The following is a 26,009-nucleotide window of genomic DNA, read 5'->3' as shown; positions in this document are numbered from 1 at the left end:
TTTATCTGGATATAGCTTTTTTGGCTTGATTTTTTTGAAAACCTCTTTCTCTCCCTTCAATAGACTTGATTGTTTTAGAGCAGTTTTAAGTTCACAGCAATATTGAGCAGAAAGTACAAAGAGTGGTTAGATTTTCCCAAATAAAAATTCACTAACTGAAGTTGCCTGAGATGAAGGGTTTTCTGACTCAGTTTTAAAATCTTCTAATTATTAAACCATGAAAACTTGGACACAGCACACAAAACAGCATTGCAAATTGATTGTGGTTCTAAATGTCTTCAAAAGGAAAGTCATCAAATTAACAAAAATAATTTTATTTTATAATTTAGAATGATCTGTATGGGTTAATGCTCTCTTCTTCATTACTATACATAATTATTATCCTGTCTAAATCCTCTTGGCTGAGCTCTCTTGTTGCCCTTATAATTCCTTTTTATTGCTCCCTCTCCTCTAATCCTCTAAAACTTTTGAAGTACGGGAAATTTGTCTTCATAGAAGAGTTAGACATTATTCTATTCTTAAACACACAAATAGAATATATTTGTTTTAGTCCAAAATTGTTAGGCATTGCTAAGAGCTGCTGTAACAAAGTACAACAGACTGGGTGGTTTAAACAACAGAAATTTATGATATTATGGTCTGGAGGCTGGAAGTCCAAGATCAGGGCATTGGTGAGGTTGGTTCATGCACAGCAATTTTTTTTCCCTGTGTCTCTTCACATTATCTTCCCTCTGTGTGTGCCTGCATGCCCAAATTTCCCCTTTTCATAAATACATTGTTGGAGGATAAATTGTGTGCCCTAAAATTGATATATTGAGCCCTAGCCGGCTTGGCTCAGTGGATAGAGAGTTGGCCTGTGGACTGAAGGGTCCCGGGTTCGATTCCAGCCAAGGGCACATGCCTGGGTTGCGGGCTCGATCCCCAGTGGTGGGTGTGCAGGAGGCAGCCAATCAGTGATTCTCTCTCATCATTGATGTTTCTATCTCTCTCTCCTTCTCCCTTCCTCTCTGAAATCAATAAAGAAATATATTTTTAAAAAATTGATATATTGAAGGCCTAACTTCCTCAAAATACCTCAAAATGTGACCATATTTAGAGAGAGGGCCTTTAAAGAAATGGTTAAGTTAAAATGAGGTATTTAGGATAGATCCTCATCCGATCTGATTGGTGTCCATATAAACGGAGGGAAAATGAGGTCTTTAGAGTGGACCTAGTCCAATCTGATTGGTGCCCACATAGAAAGACAAAATTTGGGCAAACATGTAGACACCAGAGGCACACACACAAAGGGAAGATCATGTGAGACACAGCAAGAATCCACACTGCGCCTCCTCTGAGCCTTGGTGTGCTGATGTTTTTCCTTCTAGTTGAAGAGTCTCTCCTCAGCCAGCTTTCCTGTGGTTCTGGGTGATGTCCGTTCCGTCTTTTAGTTGAATTTTTGAAGTGGTTGTTTGTGGCAGCAGTCTCCGGTGTTTACCTATGCCGCCATCTTGGTCTCTCCTCCTAAATAACTCTAACAACACGTTAATCTTGGTCTTCGGGCCTCCAGAACTGGGAGACAGTAATTTATATTGTTTAAACCACCCAATCCGTGGTATCTTGTCATGGCAGCCTAGCAAATCAATATATACATTAATCAGTATTGGATTGGGACCCACCCTAATGACCTCATTTTAACTTAATTGCCTCCATAAAGACACAATTTTCAAATTAGATCACATTCTGAGGTACTGGGGGTTAGGATGTCAGCATAAGAATTTGGGGGATAGGGATCACACTCGACCCATGACGCTCAATTTGGGATACCCATTTAAAATGTAAATTCCATAATGTAAGATATCACATCATTTATTGGGCTTTTTTGTAAGTCCCAGCATTCCAGGTGAGTAAGCAAGGCACAGAAGGATGGTCTGAACTCGATTCAACGCGAGCCAATATCATTCATGTGACAGGAGGATGGAATGTGAGGGACAAATGGCTTTAAAACGCAATATTGATATTCTTATTGACTCCAAAGGGGAGACGTTTTGTTACAGTGCATCTAACTGTCAACTTTTTTTTTGCGTGAATACTAATATCTCTGGCTGATGGAATCAGGCAGAAGGCACCTGTCGGCCCTGCAGGGTATCACCTGCACCCCTGCCTTCCCCGGACTTCTCCGCCACCTTGGAGGGCCTCTTCTCACTTATAACAAGGACCGCCACAGATTCATTTGGGCTGTCACCCATGAATTAATTCATTCCATATTTGTTTATTGAGGACTATGTGTCAGACACTTCTGTGGGCACTGAGGATACAGCCATAAACTGCAGAGAGCTCACCCTAATCCAACTCCCTGTGAGATGGAGGACACAGGCCAGCTGCCTTGTAAGTAAGTGCTCTGCAGCACAGTAGGTGCTAAGCAGCTAGAAGCACTGGATGCTGTGTCTTATATGCTCCCAGCCCAGAGCTGGGGCATCTGGGAAGGCCTCCTAATGGAATGCCAGGTGCTGAAGGATTCGCCAGGTGAAGACTTGAGGGAGGAGCGTGTGCCAGGCAGAGGGAACTAACACATTGGCTGGCATTTGAAGTGCTGGATTCCAAAAGGGAAATGGTGAGGCTGGTGGGGGATGGTGGAGCAACAAGGGGCAGATCCAGCCTCATGAAGGAGCTTAGGGACCCTCCTGAAGACATTAGGACTTTGAGAGAAGGACGCTCTTTGTGCCCAGAATGGGCTGCATGGTAAATATCTTCCAGCTAGTCCACTTCCACTTCTTGATATCCTGTTCATCCTCCAGAAAACATCATGAGTGTAGGAAATAACCTCTGCCGAACTGAATTTAATAACTGAAGATAAGAAATCACCAAAACAGCCATCAGTTAGGAACTGATTAAATTGTGATAAGTCTCCAACTAATAACTGCCTGCTGGAGAGGGGAAAGAGTTGGCTTAATTTTCACTCTTTAGTATCTTTCAAATTTTGTGACATGTGCATGTATTGCCAAATTAGATTACAAAAGATTTTCAAAAATAAGTAAATCCAATTTATTTATTTCAAGGGTATTAATACCAGTTACTTAAGTTCCAGTGACATTGGTGTGTCATATGACTTAGCTCCTATTCATGGAGGTGGCAACTCTATTTCCAAACTAAAAAATCGAAAAGCAGGGAAGGTGAGGGGGAGTTAGGGGCACAGTTAAAATAAATGCTCAAGTAGTGAAAAGGTCTATCAAACATATTGGCAGGCATTACATGCAAGAGAAAAGACAGCTATTAAGAACTATATTGGCTTTGTATCCAGTTCCTAAATACTGGCCTTTAAAATACAATTTTGTTGGTAGAAATGTTGATTTATTGCCTTGCATGCACATATATCAGACTTTAGAAGAGATCAGAGATAACAGCCTTTGGCTCTTCATAGTTCAAAAAGAGACTCTATATTTTTACATGATCTCCGTAAGAAGAATCCATGATGCAATAAGAAACAGATCCTATCTCAGAACAATTATTTCCCTTGTGGTTGGAGTTACTTTCATTTCCCTTGCAATGTTTGTTTCCAAAGTTGGAAGGAGGAAGTTGAACTTCCTGGGGCTTTCCAAGCCCACATACACAAAGAAAGACTGACTCATGACAAATGCTCCGAGTCAGCCCCAACAAAGCTTTTCCCCCTCTGATAGTGACACGCTGGGCAAAGGAGGGGCTGACAGTGCAGTTACCAGGACCCTGCCTTACCAGGAGGAATCAGAGCCTGTGGTGAAGCCAGCGTGCTCAGACTCCCTGCCTGATTTGATCATCCTTTTGACAGCACAAATTGGTCGCTGAAGGGATAATGTATCACATTTGGAAGGTAATGCAACCCAAAAGGTAATAAAGGCATAAAAATGTTGTCTTAAAATAGCATCCTAGAAGTTTCATATACAACTGGGCTTTGTATTTCCAAGCTTTCATTTGGGGAGGTTACTCATTTATTCCATCTATGCTGCTCTTCTTAAATTGGATTCCCTCCTGTTTTTCTTGTGTGTGTGTTTTTTTTGAACTGCCTTTATTAATTTTAAAGCCACACTTAAAAACTAATTTTCAGCCCAGTGGGTGTGGCTCAGTGAGTGAGTGTTGACCTATGAACCAGGAGGTCACAGTTCAATTCCAGGTTAGGACACATGCCCGGGTTGTGGGCTTGATCCCCAGTGTGGGGCATGCAGGATCAATAATTCTCCCTCATCATTGATGTTTCTATCTCTCCCTCTCCCTTCCTCTCTGAAATCAATAAAAAATACATAAAAAAGTCACACACACAACTCTCCCTTCCTCTCTGAAATCAATAAAAAAATACATAAAAAAGTCACACACACACAAAACCGATTTTCAATTTTTAAATCTAAAATATTTCCTCTTATAATTAACTACAATACTTGTGAAATTCAACTGTATTGAGTATCCTATATAATAAAGAGGTAATATGCAAATTAGGGGGTGACCTGGCTGACAGTGGGGGGCAGTTAGGGGCAACCAGGTCAGCAAGGGGGGGCAGTTAGGGGTGACCAGGCAGGCAGGCAGGTGAGCAATTAGAAGCCTGAGGTCCAGGATTGTGAGAGGGATGTCCAACTGCTGGTTTAGGCACAAATTTTGTGCATCGGGCCTCCAGTATATAAATAAATTATTATCCATGCTTACATATAAATTAACTATATGTGATATAATATATATGGCTGTATGTCTCCAAAGCACAAAGAGAATACTGTAGAATATGAAAATGATTTCTAAAGAAATTTCAAAAATTATTTTAAACAGTGACTGCATCATGGATATAAAAACCGAGTTTCTAAAGTTTACTAATTTGAAGAAAACTGCACACTGAAGATGTGCTAATATTCTTCCTGTAAAAAGTAGACATCATGATTATCTGATAAATTAGAAATGATGAGTACCAATGACAATCTCATCGGGTAATTTCAAGCCAAACCATCAAAAAATACCACATGTATTATTTGCCCACAGGACACAAACATACATTTATAGCTAAACACAAGTTAGAAGGTCATTTAAATTCACAAATATTATTTACAGGAACATTTAGAAACTGTGGTGCTTTGTCCTTATCTTCACGCTAATATGTTTGTAAGTATGCAATCTAAACGACTTATTCACCGAGCTGACTGAAAAATTTAGCCAGCTAAGCACATTTTCCAGACAATAGTGAGCCAGACAGTTCTTCTTTCTTTAACCAGAAAAAGATGTTCTAGGTAGAAAATACTTGTCACTTTCACTTTCAGTGTGATGTCCTGACCCCAGGCCATGGTGTTAACTGTTGAAAACGGCCTTGCACAGACCGCAGGCTATGGGTCGATCTCGTTCACCAACTGATGGACTTTCTCCAGCTGTTCTGCAGTCTGGAAACATTTGCTTACAGGCTAATTTCAGGATGGACTGACTGGTCATTTCCTGTTCCACGGGTGATTCAAAACACTGGACTAATAGCCAGGAAATGGGGATCTATTAACAGGTTGGGGGTGGGGACCGGGCTCTGTTTAATCCTACATAAAAGCAACATCAGACTAGATGACCTGCACTTTGGGCTCGTTCTGAAACTGACTCACTCTACAACCATGTGAGATAATTGCCATGTCCAAAGCAGTTCAAAACAGCTACAAGGTGGGGATAAATGCTTCACAGAAGTGATTAATTGTAGAAAAAGTAGGTAAATATCTTTATTGAGTAAGATTTCACCTGTTCTTGGAAATCCCTCTTTGCCTAAATTATCCTTCTTAAACTGACATTCCAGAATGAGAGCTCTTCCTTTGGCTTATTATTTCAACTGCTTCCAGACCACTTGTAAGCACTTCTGAGTCTTATTGGGCAGGTAGAGTTCTGGGGAACCTATACAATAACGTAATGACGTAATGGCGTAATGACGTCATGATGTGTGTCTCATCCCTGCCCTTGCCCTAGAGAAGATCTCTAAATTTTGATTCAATTTTCACCTAAGCATAGACTAACCAACTCATGATCCAGGTGCCCTGCACTGCTCCTCTGTTCGGGTAGCGTTCGGTAGTTCTGGCTGGAGCTAAGGGTGCTGTCATTCATTCCTAGACAGTTCACTGGGTATGTGCTTCACACAAAGTTCAGTGTCGCTTCTGTGGCAAGTTAACAGGCAATTGTGGGCCCATGTTATTAGGATCCTCCTTCGACGACATCAAAGAGGACAGCTTCCTTCTCAGTCTACCTCTGTGCTCACTTTCCTGGTGACAGGTCAGGAAATGGCCGCAGGCTCAGACCTTCATGGCCCCATGGAACAAACAGCAAGCTCACCAAACATTTTTTTCAGAGCTGAACCCACTCCAGGCCATGCAACTGCCCCGGGCAGGTTGTCTCAACTCTCCCTAGTCTAATCCCTTTCATTTCTCCTCTAGATTGGGTATAGAGATGAAAGGAAGAAGGACAACTTGAATTATGTTAGGATTTCCCCCAAGGTTTGTCCAGGTGAACAGGCTTGGAAGGGTATGGTCCACATTATCAGCAACCCTGGAGGTAGGTAAGTCCGACATCTGCTATTACTTGTGAACAGCTACGAATTCTTCCTGGCTCTGCAGCAAAGATCATTCAGGATGACTTAAAGCCAGATGGCTTCCTACCACAACACAGGCAAGCATGGCGTCTGCATTCTCCCCTGAAGCTACGGCACTCCGTCCTTCCACGAGCACCGCCTGCTGGACCAGAGAGGCTCACATTGCACTGAGGGTTCTGCTCCCAACAACCTAGAGGACTGAGTATTCCAGAGGCTCAGCACTGTTAGCCACTTGTAGAGACAAGGAAATGAAACCCAGCTGGGTGTGACTTCTCCAAAATTCATAGCTACTGGCAGCGTCCAGACAACTTAATTTGTTCCCCAGAGCTCTTCTCCTGCGTTATGTCCCTGCACCAAGGCAAACTTGAGCTGTTGGGAATGCATTCGCAGATAGAATCAGGAAAGACAATCTTGAGTATGAATGGGCTGAAATCAGGTCTAAATATATGAAGTTGAATAAACCTCAGTATTTTAATGGGTGAAGATGTCCCAAACACTTGAAGTTACTACATTCTACTTTTTAAAATAACCTCTTTTAATATCTCTTTATTTTATTCTGATCATACTATCTCCCTTCACATTTTTCTTTTGGATTAAAATTTTAATTTATTTATGAAAATATTTTGTATGACTTCAAATTGTACTATAGCTGAAGTGTCATTTCAGCAAATGACACTTCAGTTACAGCACATATACCTTTTTTCAGAACACCCCTCATTTCAGAAAATAATAAAACATAGTCACACACTGAAGAAACACAAAGATTAAAAATAGCATAGATGTACAAATTTAAATCTACAGGTAGCAGTTTTTTTCTATTAAAATACCCCTTTAATGAGAAAATCTTTTATGCTATCTTTTAAAATTATTTATCATGACTCTCTAGTGATGGATTCTGGAAATGTTCTTTCATAGTCGTGAACTCTCTCATGTTAATTATTCGACATCAAACATTAAAATCTTCCTTTCTAATCTGATCAATATGCATGTCAAATTATTTTCTCTCTCTCTCTCTCTTTTTTTTTTTTCTCAAAGGATTACTTATGTCTCTTGCCTGTAGGCAATAATCTCCTTAGGGTCCTTTGCAGTAGCTCATATTGAGCCACCAGGGGGCGTGCGTCCTCCAGCACATCATTACCAGGCCTGTCAGTAAAATACAGCCCACAGTATTTTCCCAAGATCCAGAAACATAACCTTATTCTTGTCACAGCTAAAATAAAAATTAAATGCCGAATTTACATAAAATTATCAAAATATGTTTTATCTCAATTTTCAGTAACCCCCAGCAGACCAACTTTTACTCTTTCTTTCAATAATTTTTCTATGAAAAATATAGCAGCAAGTCATGCCAATTCCATTTACCTATCAATCAAATGGTAATTTTCATAATGTGTGTTACCATAGCACCCACAGCCTGTGATATTCTGCCACTTCTGTTTTCTTAATGTTGGGGTCCCATTGCAGGTAAGCAATCAAGGATTCCTCCAGGGGAATGGAGAACAAGGAAAGGAGTGTGTAAAGGGGAACCCGAATAATCACCTCAGTGATGGGTTGACAACACAGAATCCACCGACGACTCCACCCCCTCACTTTAAAGATAAGGAACCAAGTTTTTAAACTAGGAGTGCATTATGCGAACTGAGTTTGCGAACACAGCCCACCTGGAAAACTTCAGCTCAATAATGACTGACAGTAAGTGACAGTTTCCCCCTGACAGCGCCTCAGAGTTCCTCCCTAATTAATTCCTAAAACACTCCTTCAGCAATGTGTCAGCTTTATTCTTTAAAAGAAAATCCAAGAGAGATCGCAGGCAAAGCGTCTTTCCTTTTTCTCTTAAAACGAAAGCAGAGTTAAACATACAAAAAGGGGCTCTTCTCGTCATCTAGGCTTGTGGGTAGAACATTTGGTCATGACCTTCTGTAACATCCTCAGTCAAAGGCATTGTGTAGCAATAGACCTGCATTCTCAAGTACTTCAGGTTTTTCCATTCGTTGTGGACTGACAGGATCATAGACACATGAAGTAGCCAATGATCAAAACATAAACACTTAAAATGTTCAAGTTTAGGGTGTGGGTAAGTTATGTAAGCATTGTAAAGAAAAGATGTACTGAATATTGAATCCGATAACTGTTACCAAAATTATAACCAACTCCGGATTATTTAAAGAAACTTTGCCCTGAATCTTCTAATTGGCTCACTGATTCCAAGGGTTGCGATGCACTTTTCCTGTGTATGATAAGATCCCTAAGCATCAATATATAGCTAATAAAAGCCGATAGGAGAGGAAGAACTGGGCGCCCTATAATTCCACATCTCTAAAAGGCTGCAGGCAGAGGCCTCTAAGAAAAGTCATCACCACACCACTAGTTTGTCATCTTGGAAAAGCGCCTTGAGCAAAACTGACCCTCACTTGGACAAAATCTGGCAACAATCCGTATGGACTTATATGCTTACTGAATGCTTTCTTGAGGTAGATTCTTAGAGGAGATTGCTATCCTTCGGGAAGCTGTGAATTGGATGTATTTCTAGTACATAATAGGAAAATCAGTATAATTAAACATGTTAAATTTGAAGGAAACTATTATTTCAAATCTTGGTGATCAATGATTATATTTTTTATCATATAGAATGGAAATAACACCATTTATTAATTCTTTAAAGGAGGGATTGTTGGAGTCAAGATTAAGACCAATCTACTTGGTGAATTCCTTTTAATAGAATTTGATTAATGACTGTCTATACCTTTTTGCAATGAGAAAGAAGTCCGACATCTGCTATTACTTGTGAACATGAAAATTTGCTATGAGCCTACCATCCCAGGTGGCGTTAGGTTGTGTGCAGCCAATTGGGAAACTAGGAAAAAATACTCCTATTTCTCTACTATATTTGGTCTAATTATTCCTGAGTACAGAAGACATTTCATTCAAAATGCATAAAGTCATCTGAGATGACTCACAATCACTCCAAACTCATCTAAAAGGCGAGTTATCTGGATCTTCATGTCCATCTGTAAAACCTGTGGGATAATGTTTGGGAACAAATATAAAAGCCTCACTAGTTTCCCTAGAAATGTGACCAGTCACTTGGCTTCATAGATTTAGCCAGTGGTCTCTGGGAACGTTCTCTGGGTAACTTCTTCCCAGACAGGGCCTATTCTGGGTCCTGTTTGGGGGACCCTCACCCTGAGACCTAAGGCTGAAAGTGATGGCTGCTAGTTATCAAAATACATTTTTGAGAAGTTTAGTAACAAAAGGAACATGAGCCCAACTGACTGCAGTGGAAGAAGAGTTAGAGTCTCACATATTCAGTGAGGAGATGCTCCCTGAGAGCTTTTCATGTCAATGGCGTTTCCTCCTGGACCCAATGACAAACCTCTTTTCCTGTCTTGGAAAAAAGATGGGATGTAGCTATGGCTAGGAAAGGTGATTTTACAAAATCCAAAAACAATTAAAATATAAGGTGGAGTTTCTGCTCATGTTGTGCAGAAAGAGATTAAATCTCTCTCTGGCTTCCTGGTGTCCTTGAAAGCACACAAGGAAAGGCGGTGAACATTCAAACCTGCATTTCAGATTCACACAAACAGACAAAAGATCAGGAAACAGGAGATGACAAAGCCTTCATTTGTAGCCTTACCCTACTTTGAGAACCTGGTGAAAGCTCCTGGCCTTCACTAGGAAAAAATCTATTTGCACGTGAATAAGCAAACCTACAACCTTTACATAAAATTCCATGAGTTTCTCCAAAGTCCTAAAATTATCATTGAATTGAAGGCCTTAACTTAATGAGCCTTTATTGAAAATTTTATGGGAAAAGTCAAATGAATTCATACCCTGTGCCTAGTGAATTTTGGCTCAGATTCAAAGAAAGAAGATATTAATATCCTTCTTCCCTCCCTCCCTCCCTCCTTCCCTCCCTCCTTCCCCTTTATCTCTCTCTCTCTATCTCTCTCTCTTCCCCCCTTGCTTTCCCTTTGTCTTCCATCAGAGAGGAGCTACATGAAAGATGATCTCAGTGTCAAATCAGTAGAACAACAATTTTGGCAAATCATTTTACATTTCACAAATCACTTTCTCATGTACAATAGCTATGGCCTATTGACAACATACCTTGTGTTTCTCCCTTATCTGTAATTTTTATAGCAAACATGCATCAAGACTGTTATTATTACTAATTTTCTAAAGAGGAGATGGTGGCTCAGAGAGAGTGCACAGCAGAAATAGGTCAAAAGTGCATGTCTCCTAACCTTTCCTCACATGCTCTTCCCACAACATGGGGTGGCATAAGAAATACTCATCCAGTGTTTAAGCAGGTTCTTACTGGAGAACTTGGGTGAACTATTTTTTGATGGCTTATCACTTAGAAAAGTATGGTTAATAGATAGGCACATAAATATTGATATAGAAATAAGTTATCATGTTGAGCATTTCAATTTGTTGCTCTGTCTTAGAGGGGTTACATAAAGTCTGGTGTAAAAAGAGGGATTTCATGTTTCTCGATACCTATGATAGTGTGTTTTATTCCTAAAACTTGAAAACGAAGCAAGCTGCAATCTAACCATCTAGTTACAAGGATGGTGCCCAGCACCGTCTGACTAAGAGAACCCAGGGCAAAGCTCTGCAGATCACACACCAGGCAGGCTGTCTTGTTCTCCCCTGTCCCTCACCACTGATTTCAGAAAACAGCTATTACGCTTATCCTTGGCATCTTATTCTGTCTACATTATGCAATGCTTATAAAGTATCCAGAAATCGAATGCTGATATTTGGTGTTTCGCCCAGTCTGAATCATTTGCTTAAAGAAGTAAACACTGTTCATGGAAAATATAAGATAAAATTATATCTGGCCATTATTGTGTGGCTCTGATACACACACACACCACACACACACACACACACACACACGCACACACACACGGATAACTGAGGTGGACACTGCTGTATGTTCTTGATATTTATTTAAGGTAACACTTCTCAGAAAACAGACTTGGGATATAGACTTGTTATCAGTTTGAAGAAACATGATTTTATTAGCCTTATCACATCAGCTGTTCTTAGGTAATATAAAGGCAATGTAGGCAGAACCCAATCTAGTCTAAGTGAAATTGAAGCATATCTAATGGTTGCTGACACTTTGCCCTCAGAATTATCCTTTGACAAAGCTAATGGTTGTGGTCACAGGTAGAGTGTAGATGAATGTGGCCTCTCCAAACCAAGGCCCTTCAGGGCTTCTATGAAGGAAGCGTGGAAAACTACCAGCCATATCTTCAAGGTTACATCAGTGGAAAGAAGCAACAAAGCAAACCAACATTACGTAAGGAAGCAAAACCACCAGGAGAGGCTGGGCACAAAAGCCTGCCACGCGCGCTGTACCTGTACAGATGAAACTGGAGAGTCCCCCGTAGATGACTTCATCATTGTCGGGCAATATAAACGGACACCTCGTCTGAACCTCCAAACAGTATTGCTTGCAAGGAATTGTCTTTCTGCAGTTTAACTGTGAGACTTCAAAGTACTGGGAACACAGCCAGGCTTTGTAGACAATCTGGAAAAATAGAGAGAGAGAAGAGAAGAATCAAAAATAGGGAGGAATGACAACAGTCTGCCTCTAATGAAGAACATGCTGTGGTTTAAGTGGACCGTAAGAAAACTCTCATTTCGAACCAACATATTTACCCAATATCAGCTGCAAGTGATAAAAACGTAGCAACACAAGTCTGCAATAGAGCAAAACAGTATTTGCTTAACCCCTTAAGAGAACACAAAAGTAATATGACGTTGGATGTGATGTAACGCATTTGAAAAACAGTGGAGGTGAGCAGGACCTGAAGTTTTCCAAATCCAGTGATATAGAAAGTGAAGGAAATCACGGGCAGTGCCCATACATGGTTATTTACTGCAGTGTGCCTGGTGACTCCGCTCTCCCAGCATGCATTCCCCCGGCTATGTTTCTAAAGGACACTAGATGGCGCTGAGTCCTCGACGACGGCCCCGCAGATCCAGAAGCACAGAACTAGTAGCGGTGAATATTTATATTTATGACTCACATCAAATGCATTAAGTATCTTATCCTCCGAAAGCCCGGAAACAGCCAGCCTAGGTCAGCCTTAGCATGCTGTGATGCTACAGGAAGGAAACTCATCAGAACCACAAATTGGACCTTTGAGATACCGTGTGATCCACATGAACATTTCTTCTTATTTATTTAATTTCATAAAATGTGAAATGGTTATGGCTTCATTTATCTCTTTGTTTTTGTTGGTATTTAGGAAAATAGATGTTGAAAAAATGTATTTTTCTAATATAAGGAAGTAAGCTGAACATAAACTCAAATAAAATAATGGCAAAAGTAACCCATCTACAGCAGAGATCTCGGTGATTCGGGGATTTCCCAGACTCTTGGCACCAGTGGCTTCTGTGTACCTGTTTCTAGGGTTAATAATATTCCGGTGAGATTTCTGTCAGTTATGTCCACCAGACAAGTGAATGTTTTACAGCTAAATGCACACTAAGGGATTATAAATACTTGACAATAACAGCAGAACGATAGCTGGTATTTAGCAATTTTATACTCTGCTCTAATAAAGTTATATACATTTTTCCACATGCAATTCTCAGTACACACACAGAAGGTAACTATTAGTCACATTTTCATACAAATAATAATTAGTAATGGAAGTAAGCAGAAGATCCAGAATTCAAACCCATATTCTGTAGGATTCCAAATTCTGCACTCTTCATAATTACGTTTAATTAGGAATGGTTTTTCAAAAGAATTTTAAAAATCACAAGAGATTGATCTTGCAGATTAATCTGAAATCAGCACTGAATTGCATGTACCCAGTCAGTGTCCCTTTGGTCTAAGAAAGATGGTATTCAATTTTTATTTATAATTTTTTATTGACTTGATCAAAATAAAGCTTTATTATTTGATCAAAGGATTCTCAGTGGCGATAAAATGGGATGCGTATGAATTCAGCTATAACTTTAGATACCTAAAAGTAATTTTATTTGCTGTCGCCATTGGTTCATAATCACCATATAACCTGATGGAAACATATACAATAATCAGTATTTTAATAGGTCTTTTGAACAGATCTTACTATAAAAATACGCATTGGAAACTGCATTAGAAATAATACTACTGTAGCTGAGGAAGCCCCTAAGATTTCTTAAATTTCAACTGGGAAGTGGGGTGGAGTGTGTGGGTGAGGGACAGGAGGTGGCTGTGCTGTGGTGCCATGCCCGCAGAGAGAGGCTAACACCATCAGCCTCAGGACAGAGGGGAAAAAAAAATGCCATGGTTTCCTAACTGTACTTTGGGGAAGTTGGAGATATTTTTTCAAAATACCATTAGTATTTGTTCAATATGACATAATATGGAATGTGATAGATGACATTTACGATACAAACTGAGCTGTCATCCAAGAATGGTAGGTGTCTGTTTTGCGAGCCCTGGTTTAGACTTCCTTTTTTAGGTACTAGAGGAAGTTGACTATGTTTATGTATACAGTTCTAGCAACAGTACAATTCCATTACAAAGAAAGCTTACATTCTGCTCATTTGGATTCTAAAGATTAGAGTCATCTCTTTTCTCTTAGGGAATGGCCCTGTGTAATTCCAGAAAATTACATGTACGTATTTTTTATGGGCCAGACTGCTTTCTATTTGTTCTCCCAGTTCAATTTTGCAGAATTGTTCTAATTAAAATGGCTTATGACTGAAGTCACCCGTAAACTCTATCTTAAGAAACAATGTCTCCTCTCTCACAGGTGATGGGGTATCTCATATTGAAGTCTCTAGGGATATATGCACATCCTCTTTTTATTCAGTCTCCTTAGCATTGTCTAATGGGAAGAGATCCATTTTTATTCTGGATCCTTAAATTCTATGTCAGCTATATTTCCTTTGCAGATTTTTGGCTTAAACAAGTCATCAAATCAGTTTTTATAAATGTCATGTTGTAGTCATAAAGAAAGCGATTATGATTTGCAGAGCCACCAGCAGAATTCTGGATCTCCCATGGCAACCTCTCTGGCCAGGTTTCATTACATTATCAATTCTTTTGATCCAAATCCTAGACTTTTGAAATGCAATAGAATATTCCTCATTTGAGTCTTAAATATTTTCTAAAAGTTTAATTCCAGGGATGCAATATGTCTGAAAGCAACCAGGGAAAACTTTGTGGACAGAAAAAGAAAAGTGAGGTGCTCATTGTTGCTTCAATAGCTGAGGGAATTGTTGCTGTGTGCTGATGTCGATAGCTTTCAAATGTGAAATTAGACGATAAAGACAAGAGACAAAATAGACAGGTGAATATTGGTATGAAGAAGAGCTTTCTTGCCAGTGGTACAAAAACAAAATGGGCTGACTTGAGAGGTCCTGAGTTCTCTATAACTGAAAAAAGTCTAATAGAGTTTAGAAAACTCTTTTCAATATGCTGTGAAGAAGACTCGTGTTAGGAGGGTGAGAGAACTAAATGGTTCTGATATAATTTCTAATGCCCTTTTGCAAGAGGTTTGAGAGAGGGAGGCTGAGAAAATGTTTTGAATTGGCAGAAAGCTAAAGAAACAAAATAATTAGTTTTTAAAAGTACTAAGGCATTTTCAAATTAAAAACAAACATGGTGAGAAGCAAATATAGTAGTCTTAATTCATAAGAACTCCAAACTAACAAAGGTCAGCAGTCTGTTTTATAACGGCTTAGCCTTATCCTATAGTGAGTAACATTGGGCACTCGCTTTTCTCGGTGTCACTGAATGGTGTAAATGATTATAAGATGCTTAACAATTATTTTGGAAAGGAACAAAAATGTGTGTAAGGTAATGGGCAAACGACATCCACCCACACCCCTCATTAAGGGTTTGTACCATGTTCTACCTGTAGAAGTGGTTATGTTTGCCAGGGCACTTCAAATGTACCACTCACGCACACTCTCACCTCTGTGCTTGGAAATGACTATTGACTATATAAAAAATGTGCTCGGAGAGCTGTCCATCTTTCAGTAATAGAGACTATTCTTCAGTTACAGTTAAGGAAAGGAACAGACTAAATTGTAAAAATGGCCTGAGAACATTAATTTTACTTAAGACTTGGGTAACAATTTTCCCTTTTCTCTCAAAGCATTTTCTCATTTGTTATTTTTCTTCATGAAATCCTTGAGATGCGTTTGATAAATATTTTAGGAGAGAAAAAAAAAACAGTCACAGAGAGATTACAGTAGCAAACAAACAGAATCCAATGTATGAGCCCTATTGTCATTGGGAACTCTTGTGACTGGAACTCCTCTAAGAAGATATAGAAAGTGCTGACTGTAGAAAAAAGTCTGGGCCTCTGGAGTCACCAAGGCATGATGTTCCGGAGTGTGAAGGCCCCCCCTAGAGACTGCCCACCCGAGTCTCATGTCACAGTTGGAATTGGGAGCTGGAAGGACTACGAGTGACGGCACCCCCACATCCCTGACACACAGGCCATTGTTTTAACAACGCACCACAGTATTTGGAAGGTACCATCTGAGTATTATCCATTCCTAACATATCCTTTTTATATTTTTTTATTCCTGCAAGTCACTTCATTTCAGGCTGCTCTTTGGAAACTTTCCCTGGCAATTATGCACAGTGGGCTGCAATGCGCCACCACCCCCACTTGGCCCTGGGGCTGTATTCCCTCGGTGACAAAGGCCTGTTGGAAGATGTGGGTGAGGAGAGCAGAGTACGAGGAGAGGAGGGGTAATCCAAGGGCCCTGCGGTCTCCTGACTTTATTTCCAGACTCTTGATGAAGACTGTTTTGTTTGTTTGTTTGTTTGTTTGTTTTTTAAAGATAATTTTCAGGGTTCAGCAAAGTTTTGTTTGTAATGGCACAAACATGGTTGAGTTGAAAATTTCGGGAGATAGAGAGAGGGAGGGTTCTTTGCCTGCCTCTGACTAAGGGAAGTGATGTTAAACAGTGGGGCTGGCTCTGGAAGGGAATGCTTTATGTGGATATAGGATGAACCTGAAATAGTCACCATTTTGTTCATTAGAAGTTTCCCAGTGCCCTGAATCATCATGGTTGCAAGAATTACCCTTATAAGTGGCCTTCACTATATTCTGTGTCAGGTTCTCATGACCTCCCTTGGCTCTGGACGTTCCGTATGACTGAGGTTAATGCTGTGGATAGCCTTTCACAAAATGCCTAAGATTGATATTTTTCCAATAGAGGCTCAGGTTCTCATTTCTTTTAAATATATTGCCTCCCTCCTCAGCATTTATATCTATGGCTTAGAGCTAGGTAGAATATTTATGTTTCAAATATATGTTAGCCTACTGACAAAAATCATGTTGGTTACAAATTTTTATTATTAAGAAAAATGGCAGGTAGGGAAAATGGCTGTCATCATCACATTAGAAGGTTGAATTCCCTTTTTCCCCCAAGTATTGGTAAAGGCTGACTCCTTTTACATTTATAATATATGTTGATACATTTTATGAGATCCTTTTCTGTCAACTCTAATGTGTGAGTGGCCTGAGTTTTGAGTGTGTGGGTGAAATAATTGGTTATGTAAGCAGTAGTCTGCTATAGCAACTGCCTCGGGCTAAGGCTTTTTGATGCATAACACATGTTACAATTATAAGTGGAGGTGAAAGTCAAAATAAATTCTCACATTCATACATCTGAATGTATTCTTTTTTCTATATGTGTCAGTGTCTGGTTAAAGCACATTGCATCCAGAAATTGGAAATACTAATGTATTTTAAGACAAAAGCAAGAAAATAAAATTCCTGCCTAAGGATGGGCTAAGTCACCTGTGGAAGGATATTAAGGGATGAACAGTATTCTGAGAACCAGGCTCCTTGATCCATCAAAGACTTATGATGCCAGCACACCTTGTCCTCCAGGGCTATGTCTTGGCTTCATTTCCTAAATAAAATGCAAATGTCTTCCTATTTTCTGTTGATGACCCACTTTTTGGGTCCTGTTATAACACTTGGTCTATTCTCCTGAACTTTGGAACGCCCTTATATTCTTGGAGCCACCCTACATTTTCAAGTCCTCCTAAACCATTCTCAATACCGTGGTATAGCCCTAGGCTCCATCTATATAGGAGAGGAGATTGGTCTGTAAAGAGTCAAGGCCAAACAGGCCCACCTGCTGGTCAGATGTGGCATCCTGTAGGTCTGCAGACACATGATAGTAAAGATGACACAAATCAACTCTACTGAGCTCTCTTGAATAGGGAAACTGGAGAAATTTATCAGTATGTCTCCAGTGCTATCCAACTAATACAAACCAGTTTAGCTTCTTCTTTCTCTCTTTGCCTCATTAATGTACATCTTGTATTTTATGTGCTCAATGCCTTCCTTGTTTCATCTCCCTTTCCTTCCCCATATCACTATGAGCTGGAGTTAGCCTGAACTGTTTGTTCCACAGAAACTGTTCTTTCTATGCCACCAGGTCTCTCTAATGATAAGCCCAGCTGCTACAATTGGTTATTTTCTTATTTTGGCCTCTTGGGAGCATTGAACACTATTGATGAAACTCCTTCTTGAAATGGTAGTACCTCTGATTATGGAATGCCATTTATCCTGGTTTTCCTCTTACTTTTCAGCCATTCATCTCTGTCTTCATTTGTAGCTATTGTCATTTGTTTGTTTCCTCTGCTATTACCCAAAATGTTGATATTCCTTAGGCTTCTGTTTTAAACTTTCTTCTACACATTCTTTCAAGGCAATCATCTACTCTCATGATTCAACTGTCATCTTTGATATTGTGAAGCCTAAATCTTTTTCCTTTCAATTCATATCCTCTCTCTCTCTCTCTCTCTCTCTCTCTCTCTCTCATCTGACATATCTGTAAACTATCTCCCAGATATCTCTCTTTAACAGCTTTCTCATCTTAGTCTCTACATGTTCAGAGCAGAGTTCAGCATCTTCTCTTCAGGAAGAAGCAAGATGCAATAAATCTGGGAGTCATCCTTGATATCTCCTCCTGCCCCCTCCCACAACTATTTCATCACCAGGTCCTATGAACATACCTCTGCAGTATCTTTAATATCTGTTCAAATCTCTTGATTTCTTCCAGCCATTATCATTGCTCATCTAGATGACTTCATGGATGTATTTTTGGACCCATCTTGGTGTCTTCAGTCATGAAATCCTCCTTCATGTTATTCCCTAAACTGCCATTAGTGTGATATTTGTAAAATTAACTTGATATGTCACTACTTCACTTAAATCACTCAGGATCTCTCCACACAATCATGAAAAATTCAAACTCCTTAACCAACTCAGAGCTTTGTGACCTTGCCCTTCCTAGCACAGCAGCCTCATCTCTCTCCACTCCCACCCTGACACTGTGCTCTCTGGCCATGTAGAGTGAAGCACAGGGTCGCTAAATGTGACATGCACCCATGCTCTTCTCTCCACCTCCTTCACAAATCCCTCAGCCTTGTTGATTCCTGGTGTGACCTCATCTGTAAGCCTTCCTTGACAAGCACTATACTCCAGACTCTGAAATGGACTCTTCCTATGGAATTACACTAAGTGCAACACTCCTTCACCTGCCTCCCCTTCCAGGCACCCCCAAACGGGTCTTGTGCACTTGTATCCCCAGCACCCTGGGTGTACCTGGAAGAAATACGTCATCCATGGGATTGTCCTTTGAAATTTGCACGATGACCTTCCGGCTTGCACAGCACTGTCTTGTGATTTGGTTAGTGTGAGCCAATCCACCTGGCTCTGAGATCCTGCACAGAGTAGAGACTCAAACTATGAAGCTTGAAGAGCTTCCAAGATCTTAGGTGCTATGAATTTTTTTTAATGATCAGCTAACTTTCATCAGAGGCCAAATAAATCCTTTAGGATTTTTATTTTTTATTTAGAAATAAAAACTTTATAACCTACTTCATGAATTGAACCTCTCTTTACAAACGGATATAATGGCTTAGGTCCTGAGACATAATAGGGGTTTGGTTGCAAGCAGAGAAAATTTTCTGCAAAGAGGAGACAAAGTGTGCTTTAAAGCATAGAGCTTCAGAGGACAGAATTTATTCTGAATTTTTTATTTGAAATGGACAAATTTCTTGGGCTGAGATTATGGCAAAAGGTGCCTGGCAGACAGATCACACTAACTCATACCTTGCCCAAAGAATTCTATTGTATATTCAGAAATGTAAATGTTAAAAATAATAGTAATAGGTGAATTAAGGTCACAGTTAATAAATAACCATTTCTTTTGGTGTCAAGAAAGATGTGTTTTAATGAGCGTCCTTCACTGGGTTATCATGTTAAGGGCAGAGATGGCAGGAGCTCTGCTAGTGGGCATAGGAAGAGAAGGGAAGTCTTCTATGGAGACCACTTCTGAGTGTGGGCCACGGGTGGACATAACTACTGTGTCTCAATAGCTTTTCCTAAAGTAGAAAAAGGACAGGAATAAATGAAAGCTCCTTTCGTAGACAATCAGCCAATCAATACTTTTAAATGCAGCAGTATTACATGTCACATGGTCCTCTAAACACGTTACGTGTTTAACCTGGCCTGTGTCAACTATCACACAAGTTCCAGTGATCCTATTATAATTTATAGCTTTTAAATGGCAGCATGTGAAGACGTCAATATAAATTCACTTTTGAGCTCCATACCTTAAGCAAGTTGAGAATGTTAAAAAGGATTTAAAAGGTAGGAAATCAGCGAAGAAAGAGAAGTGAGAGTCTGTAGATAAGCAATCTGAAACTAGTATTAAGCATATGAAGGAATAGTATATTCACCAAGGAAATGAGAAGAATGAATATATGAGGCTTTCCTTATTTTGTAGTATTCATACAGAGATCCTGGACCACTTAATTAATAAATAAATGAGTATTGTAATCCATAATCTAGAATAGATTTAGAAAATGCCAATGCATTCAGTAGAACTATAATAAGAAATCAGTAAATTCACTAAAAACTGGAGATGTATTCATTTTCTCATAAAACTAAATAGAATTGGACTTACTATATATGTTTCACTTCATAAACACAAAAAGGTCTAAAGAAAGTTAATTCATAGTTTTGTCATAAAATACCAAGTAAAATATGGAAAAAAATGAAATAAAGTAAAATCAGTTACCTAACAATCCAATAATTTTATATAGCCATATGCCTTATAGAACTAGAATATAAAATGCTTTGGGTATATATCTAAATTTTCTACTTCTTTGCAATACCTTCGGGGAATTTCTATACTAATAATGCATAATAGCAACCCTACTTTACCAATGTCAGATTTGCAAGAGTTTTCAATTGAAACAATAACAATCTATTTTTGCTCAAAGAAGATGTTGCCGCCCCTTGGTTGAGTAGGCTCTTTGCATTCTTTATTTTTCCCATGGAGGTGAGTATTTCTGATTTTGTCATCATGGAGTCAATGCTCAACAGCTAGTGGCTAATACCATGCTGTCATTACAGTTTCTGCTTTATCCTAACATGTCCTGCTTGCAAAGAGCAGGGACAGGATACGGTGATAGCAACCAGCACCTTAGGAAGGCAGCAGTAGGGCAGGGCACATGGCTCTGGAAAGATGCTATTTATTTAAATTTGGTCTGTGTTGACTGTCAGGAAAGTGCCGGCGGTTCTATTAGAATCTATAGCTTTAAAAAGTCACAGAGTGAACACTTCAAAATTCTATTTAGAATACAGAGCTATCGCCTGTTATCATGAAACAGAAGAAGCTAATTGATTTCTATGAACATTGGCTTCAAAGATATCATTCAATCTATCTGTTAATCCAAAATTATTTATTAAGAGCCAGCTCTGGGCCTGGCAGTAGATAAGTACTCTTGAGAGCAGAAATGGAGGGCAAGTTAAAAATTTCATTATAAGATATTTTTCCTGGCATCAGAAATAGTATCTTCAAATTAAAGGAGACAAGGTGAGATGTGCTCGGAGGTGTGTTACTGTCGGGGCACTTCAGCTTGGAGAAAGCAGAAAGCAGTGCTGACTGAGGGTGGAGGCAGTTTCTGGAGAAGAGAAGAGAGCAGTCCTTGAAAAAGAGTGACAGGGCATGTCAAAGAGAGGACTAGAGTGGGGGTTAGTGTGCCTGTGATACAGGAAAGAAAGAGGGAGGGGCAAAAGGTGGGAGAAAGTCAGGGAAGAAGGAAGCAGATAATTCAATATCGACTCTACTCATTCTTTCCACTAGGTATCTTCAATGCATCATCCATGTGAGGTGAATGTGACTATTCCTATTTTATAGATATGAAAACTAAGACTCAGAGAATTCCAGCAAGTCACACAGCAGAACATAGCAGAGCCAGGATAATTCAGGTCATTTTACCTGAATGTGGTTTATCGCTCACCATAGACAGTCTAGTGTCAACCAACACTAGCTCCTGATAGTTTACATGGAGTTGTTACTGGTTTGCAAGAAGTATCTCTTTTAGGAATAAGCTTCATAATTTGTTTCATTTCTCAATAAGATGTTTCAGCAACTGATATACCTTTGACACTATAGTGAAATATTTTAAATTCAGCAAAGGATCACAATGTTTGTTATCTTATTAACACGCACTTAAAACTCCAAGCATCAGTGACACGAGTAATATTATTGTTAATGTGAAAAGAACCAGAATTACGTCTGAAAAAAATTGCCTAACACTAGAATTTACAGCCATCTCTCTAATTAGGAAGCACCTGTTTTTAGTCTAGGTCTGAAATTGCCTCTCTCTGTCTCTCTCTGTCTCTCTGTCTCTCTCTCTCTCTCTCTCTTCCCCTCCCCCTCCTCTACCCTACTCTCCTTTCCCCTCTCTGCCTCTCCTCTCCACTTCTCTTTTTCTCTTTCTCCCTTAGTCTGACTGATTATTTCTCACATAAACATTTATTCAACTATTAAATTATACAGAACTGACACTCAGTTGTATATATCTTCTAGGCTGTACTTGCTAAATAATTTTCACTCCATCCATTTAACATTTTAGCATATTTCCCTTACGTCAAGACTTCTTTAAAAGCATACACATGGATTATTATATCATATGTGCATTTTAAAATATACACAAAATGTAAGTAATTACAAAGAGTAGGATAAATAATAACTGTAGACAGAATTTTAATATTTTCTTGTCATACTCCAATGGATCATCCTGGGTGTGCATATCCCATTTATGAGAAGCCTGAGAAGTTAAAAATGAATTGTAAACTTTTTAAGAGCTGAAAATATGTGTAAATTGTGAATTTGTGTTGCACAGACATTGAAAATGGAGCATTTGCTTGAATTATGCAAGCAAATTTTAATAAATTTTATCTAATCAACTAGACAAAAATCAGAATAAGGGTAAAAACCTGGTATATCTTTACAATTAATACTCCACCAGTGGGAGGATCTGGCCTCTGGAAGGACTCAGTTATTATTTTTTGCACAAATGAATGAGTGTGAATATATACAAGCTTAGGGTGAATCTAAATGGCCACAGCCAGTGAAGCAGACTTTTGCAAATCCCTCCTGTTCTATTTAGTTGGATTATTTTCTTGACCAATTTATTATTATTATTTTATTTTTTAAAATCTAGAAACTAAGGGCATCCATATACTTTGATGAATTTTTTTAAAGGCAAGCAATAGAAATTGGGCTAATAAGTACAATTTTAAATAAGCCATAACAGTGTTGACTTTTACTAGCGATGAGAGTATTAAAGCTACTCTTTCTTTGTTCTGGTTAGTATGACTTAGCAGGTAAAATTTAAATATGTAACTGCTAATACTAAATTTACAGGCATCTTGTGAAATTAAAGAAAATTAAATCATTTGTTGAATTCAATCAAGATACATTGTTGAACTTCTGTTCAAGATGGTGGCATAGGTAAACACAGTACTCAGATCCTCCCACAACCATATAAAAAATGCAATTAAATTACAGAACAACCATTGTTCAGAACCACCTGAAATCTAGCTGAATGGAAGTCCTACAACTACAGATATATAGAAGAAGCCACATTGAGACTGGTAGGAGGGGTGGAGACGCAGAATGGGCTCCCATGTGTGGCAGATGAAAATCAAGAGGAATATCTTGACTGTGGAGGTTCTAATTGAGGAGTGAGGGGTCTCAAAACTATATCAGACACCCAAGCTCAGGGTTCCAGTGTCAGGAAGACAAGTCCCCAGGACTTCTGGCTGTAAAAACCAGCAAGGATTGTGTCTGAGTGAGGCAGAGGACTACTGGAGTCCTAGGCAGTTTATCTTAAAAGATCCACGCAGACTTACTCACACTCACTCCATCTGAGCTCCAGTGCTGGGGAGGCAGGTTGAAAGGTACCAGGGGCATATGAGTAGGAACTGAATTGTCTGCATCAGGATGAGAGTTGGGGTCTGGGCAGCTTTCTGCCAGACAAAAGTGTGGTCAGAGTCCATTGTTCCTTTTCTGAGACCTCCCCACAGAGCCAGCAGGGGACACCATGTCTGAGTCTCCATCAGCTGGGCTCACACTGCTTTCCCTGCCTTGGTGATTCCCTGAGACCCTGCCTCACCCAATTTGCAAGCCCATCCAAGCCTTTTCAGTGATTTTTTTTCCATACAACTGGCCTCTCTTGCTTTATGCTTCAGACTTTCCTAACATCCCTCAAACAAGCAGCATCTGGCCTCTTTAACCCCCTACCTCTTGCTAAGTGGCCCCATGCCCTGGCAATAGCAGCAGCTCACCTTGGTTCACAGCATGGCCTCTCCCAGGCATCTCCCAGCCCAATACCAATAGCAGGCATCTGGTTATTGCTTTGTAGGTCTTGCTGGGTGTCCACAGGCAGGTGGCTGACTTTGCACCAATCGAGAGGTTCCAGAGATATTGCACCGGGTACACAGCTTCAGACCATACCAGGTTACATCCCTACCACCTTCACAAGTGATACATTCAAGGGGTGGACTCGGTGAGCATCAAAGCCCCACTGAAGCAAGTCCTGCTTCATGGATTTACTCCTGTGCAGCTGATCCTCCACTGTAGTTGCAACTGGTCCTTGCAGCCAATTGGCCTGGGGGGGGGGGCGCAGTTAATCCCTCCCAGTGACACCAACAGCTGTCTAGGCTCAACTACAACAGGGCACACAGCCCACACAAAAGCACATGTGGAGCTCCCAGCTCAGGTGACTGGGGAGGCTGTTCCACTGGGCCTTACAGGACATCTGCTGCACCAGGCCACTCTACCAAGTCCAGGAGACCTAGCAGGTCTATCTAATTCACAGAAACAAACATAAGAAAGCAGCCAAAATGCAGAAACAAAGAAATAGTTCCCAAATAAAAGAACAGCAGAAGTATCCAGAAAAAAAAACTAAATGAAATGGAGGCAAGTAATCTACCAGATACAGAATTCAAAACAATTGTTATACGGATGCTCAAGGAACTTAGTGATAACTTCAACAGCATGAAAAAGGACATAAGAAGCATAAAAAAGATCCAGTCAGGAATAAAGAATACAGTAACTTAAATAAAATAAATTACAGGGAATCGACAGTAGGAATCATATCAGCGATTTGGAATATAAGGAAGCAAAAAACACCCAATCAGAATAGCAAAATAAGAAGGTAGTGTAAGGAGCCTCTGGGACAACTTCAAGCTTACCAGCACTCACATTATGGAGATGCTGGAAGGAAAAGAGAGAGAGCCAGAAATTGAAAACCTATTTGAAAAAATGACAGAAAATTTCACTAACCTGGTGAAGGAAATAGAATACAGGTCCAAGAAATGCAGAGAGTCCCAAACAAGATGAACCCAAAGAGATTTTGTTTTTATATATTGTTCAGGATGAAGAGGACAGTATCTAGCTTGGCACTCAGAATAAAACCTGACAGAAAGTGCATAACTGTACTAAATATGCTAACATTAAATTAAGAAAGCACTTCTTTACATCATTAAGTAAAACATATCAGAACATTTGGATATTTAATGTTAATAATTTTCTATGTTGATAATGGATGTTTATAGGCATAATTAAAACATAAATCATTGCATATACAAATGATCCTTCCATTTTTAAATATCAGATCAGTATTAGCAGTACAAAACAATGCTGATTGGTAAAATGTAAGGTTTGTATCCATGGTAATGCCTTAAAATTTAAAACTAACAATTTGCTACCATATAGTGTGTTTTGCTGTCCTGACTGCCATAGTCTCTGAAATAAGCACCTTAATAAATTATATTTTGCTCAATTTCAAATAATAAGGTTTAATGATTATTTTAAACCAACAGCAATAAGAAATTTTTGTGGTTTAGTACTGATTGTGAAAAAAGAAATGTGTTTTTAATACACAAACTCCAAATTAAGTTTGGGTTTAAAAACCAAATGAGACATTAGTTATTAAAAGTTTACCACTATGTCAACAGGAGAGAATCCGTAACTGATAAAGTGATATTCTATATGATTTCTCACTGAAAAACTGCAACATAAAAAATAAATGGAAATAAAACAAACAGCAATTTCACATCAAAATGGGAAGATTTAGGTAACATTTTAACTTAAATATTGACCAATC

General features: G+C 39.4%; 1 protein-coding gene across 1 annotated transcript in view; it reads right to left on the bottom strand.

Moving 5' to 3' along the window:
* FAM155A (family with sequence similarity 155, member A) overlaps positions 1 to 26,009 on the bottom strand; it is a 627,602-nt gene that overhangs the window by 25,511 nt on the left and 576,082 nt on the right. The window contains exon 2 of the mRNA XM_005884474.2: positions 11,912 to 12,083. Within this exon, the coding sequence (XP_005884536.1) occupies positions 11,912 to 12,083 (172 nt within the window). The remainder of the gene's footprint in view (positions 1 to 11,911; positions 12,084 to 26,009) is intronic.

This window comes from Myotis brandtii, unplaced genomic scaffold (assembly GCF_000412655.1).
Source record: "Myotis brandtii unplaced genomic scaffold, ASM41265v1 scaffold83, whole genome shotgun sequence".
NCBI classification, from domain to species: domain Eukaryota; kingdom Metazoa; phylum Chordata; class Mammalia; order Chiroptera; family Vespertilionidae; genus Myotis; species Myotis brandtii.
The sequence above is the reverse complement of the archived record's forward strand: the minus strand, read 5'-3'. Positions and strand labels throughout refer to the sequence as shown.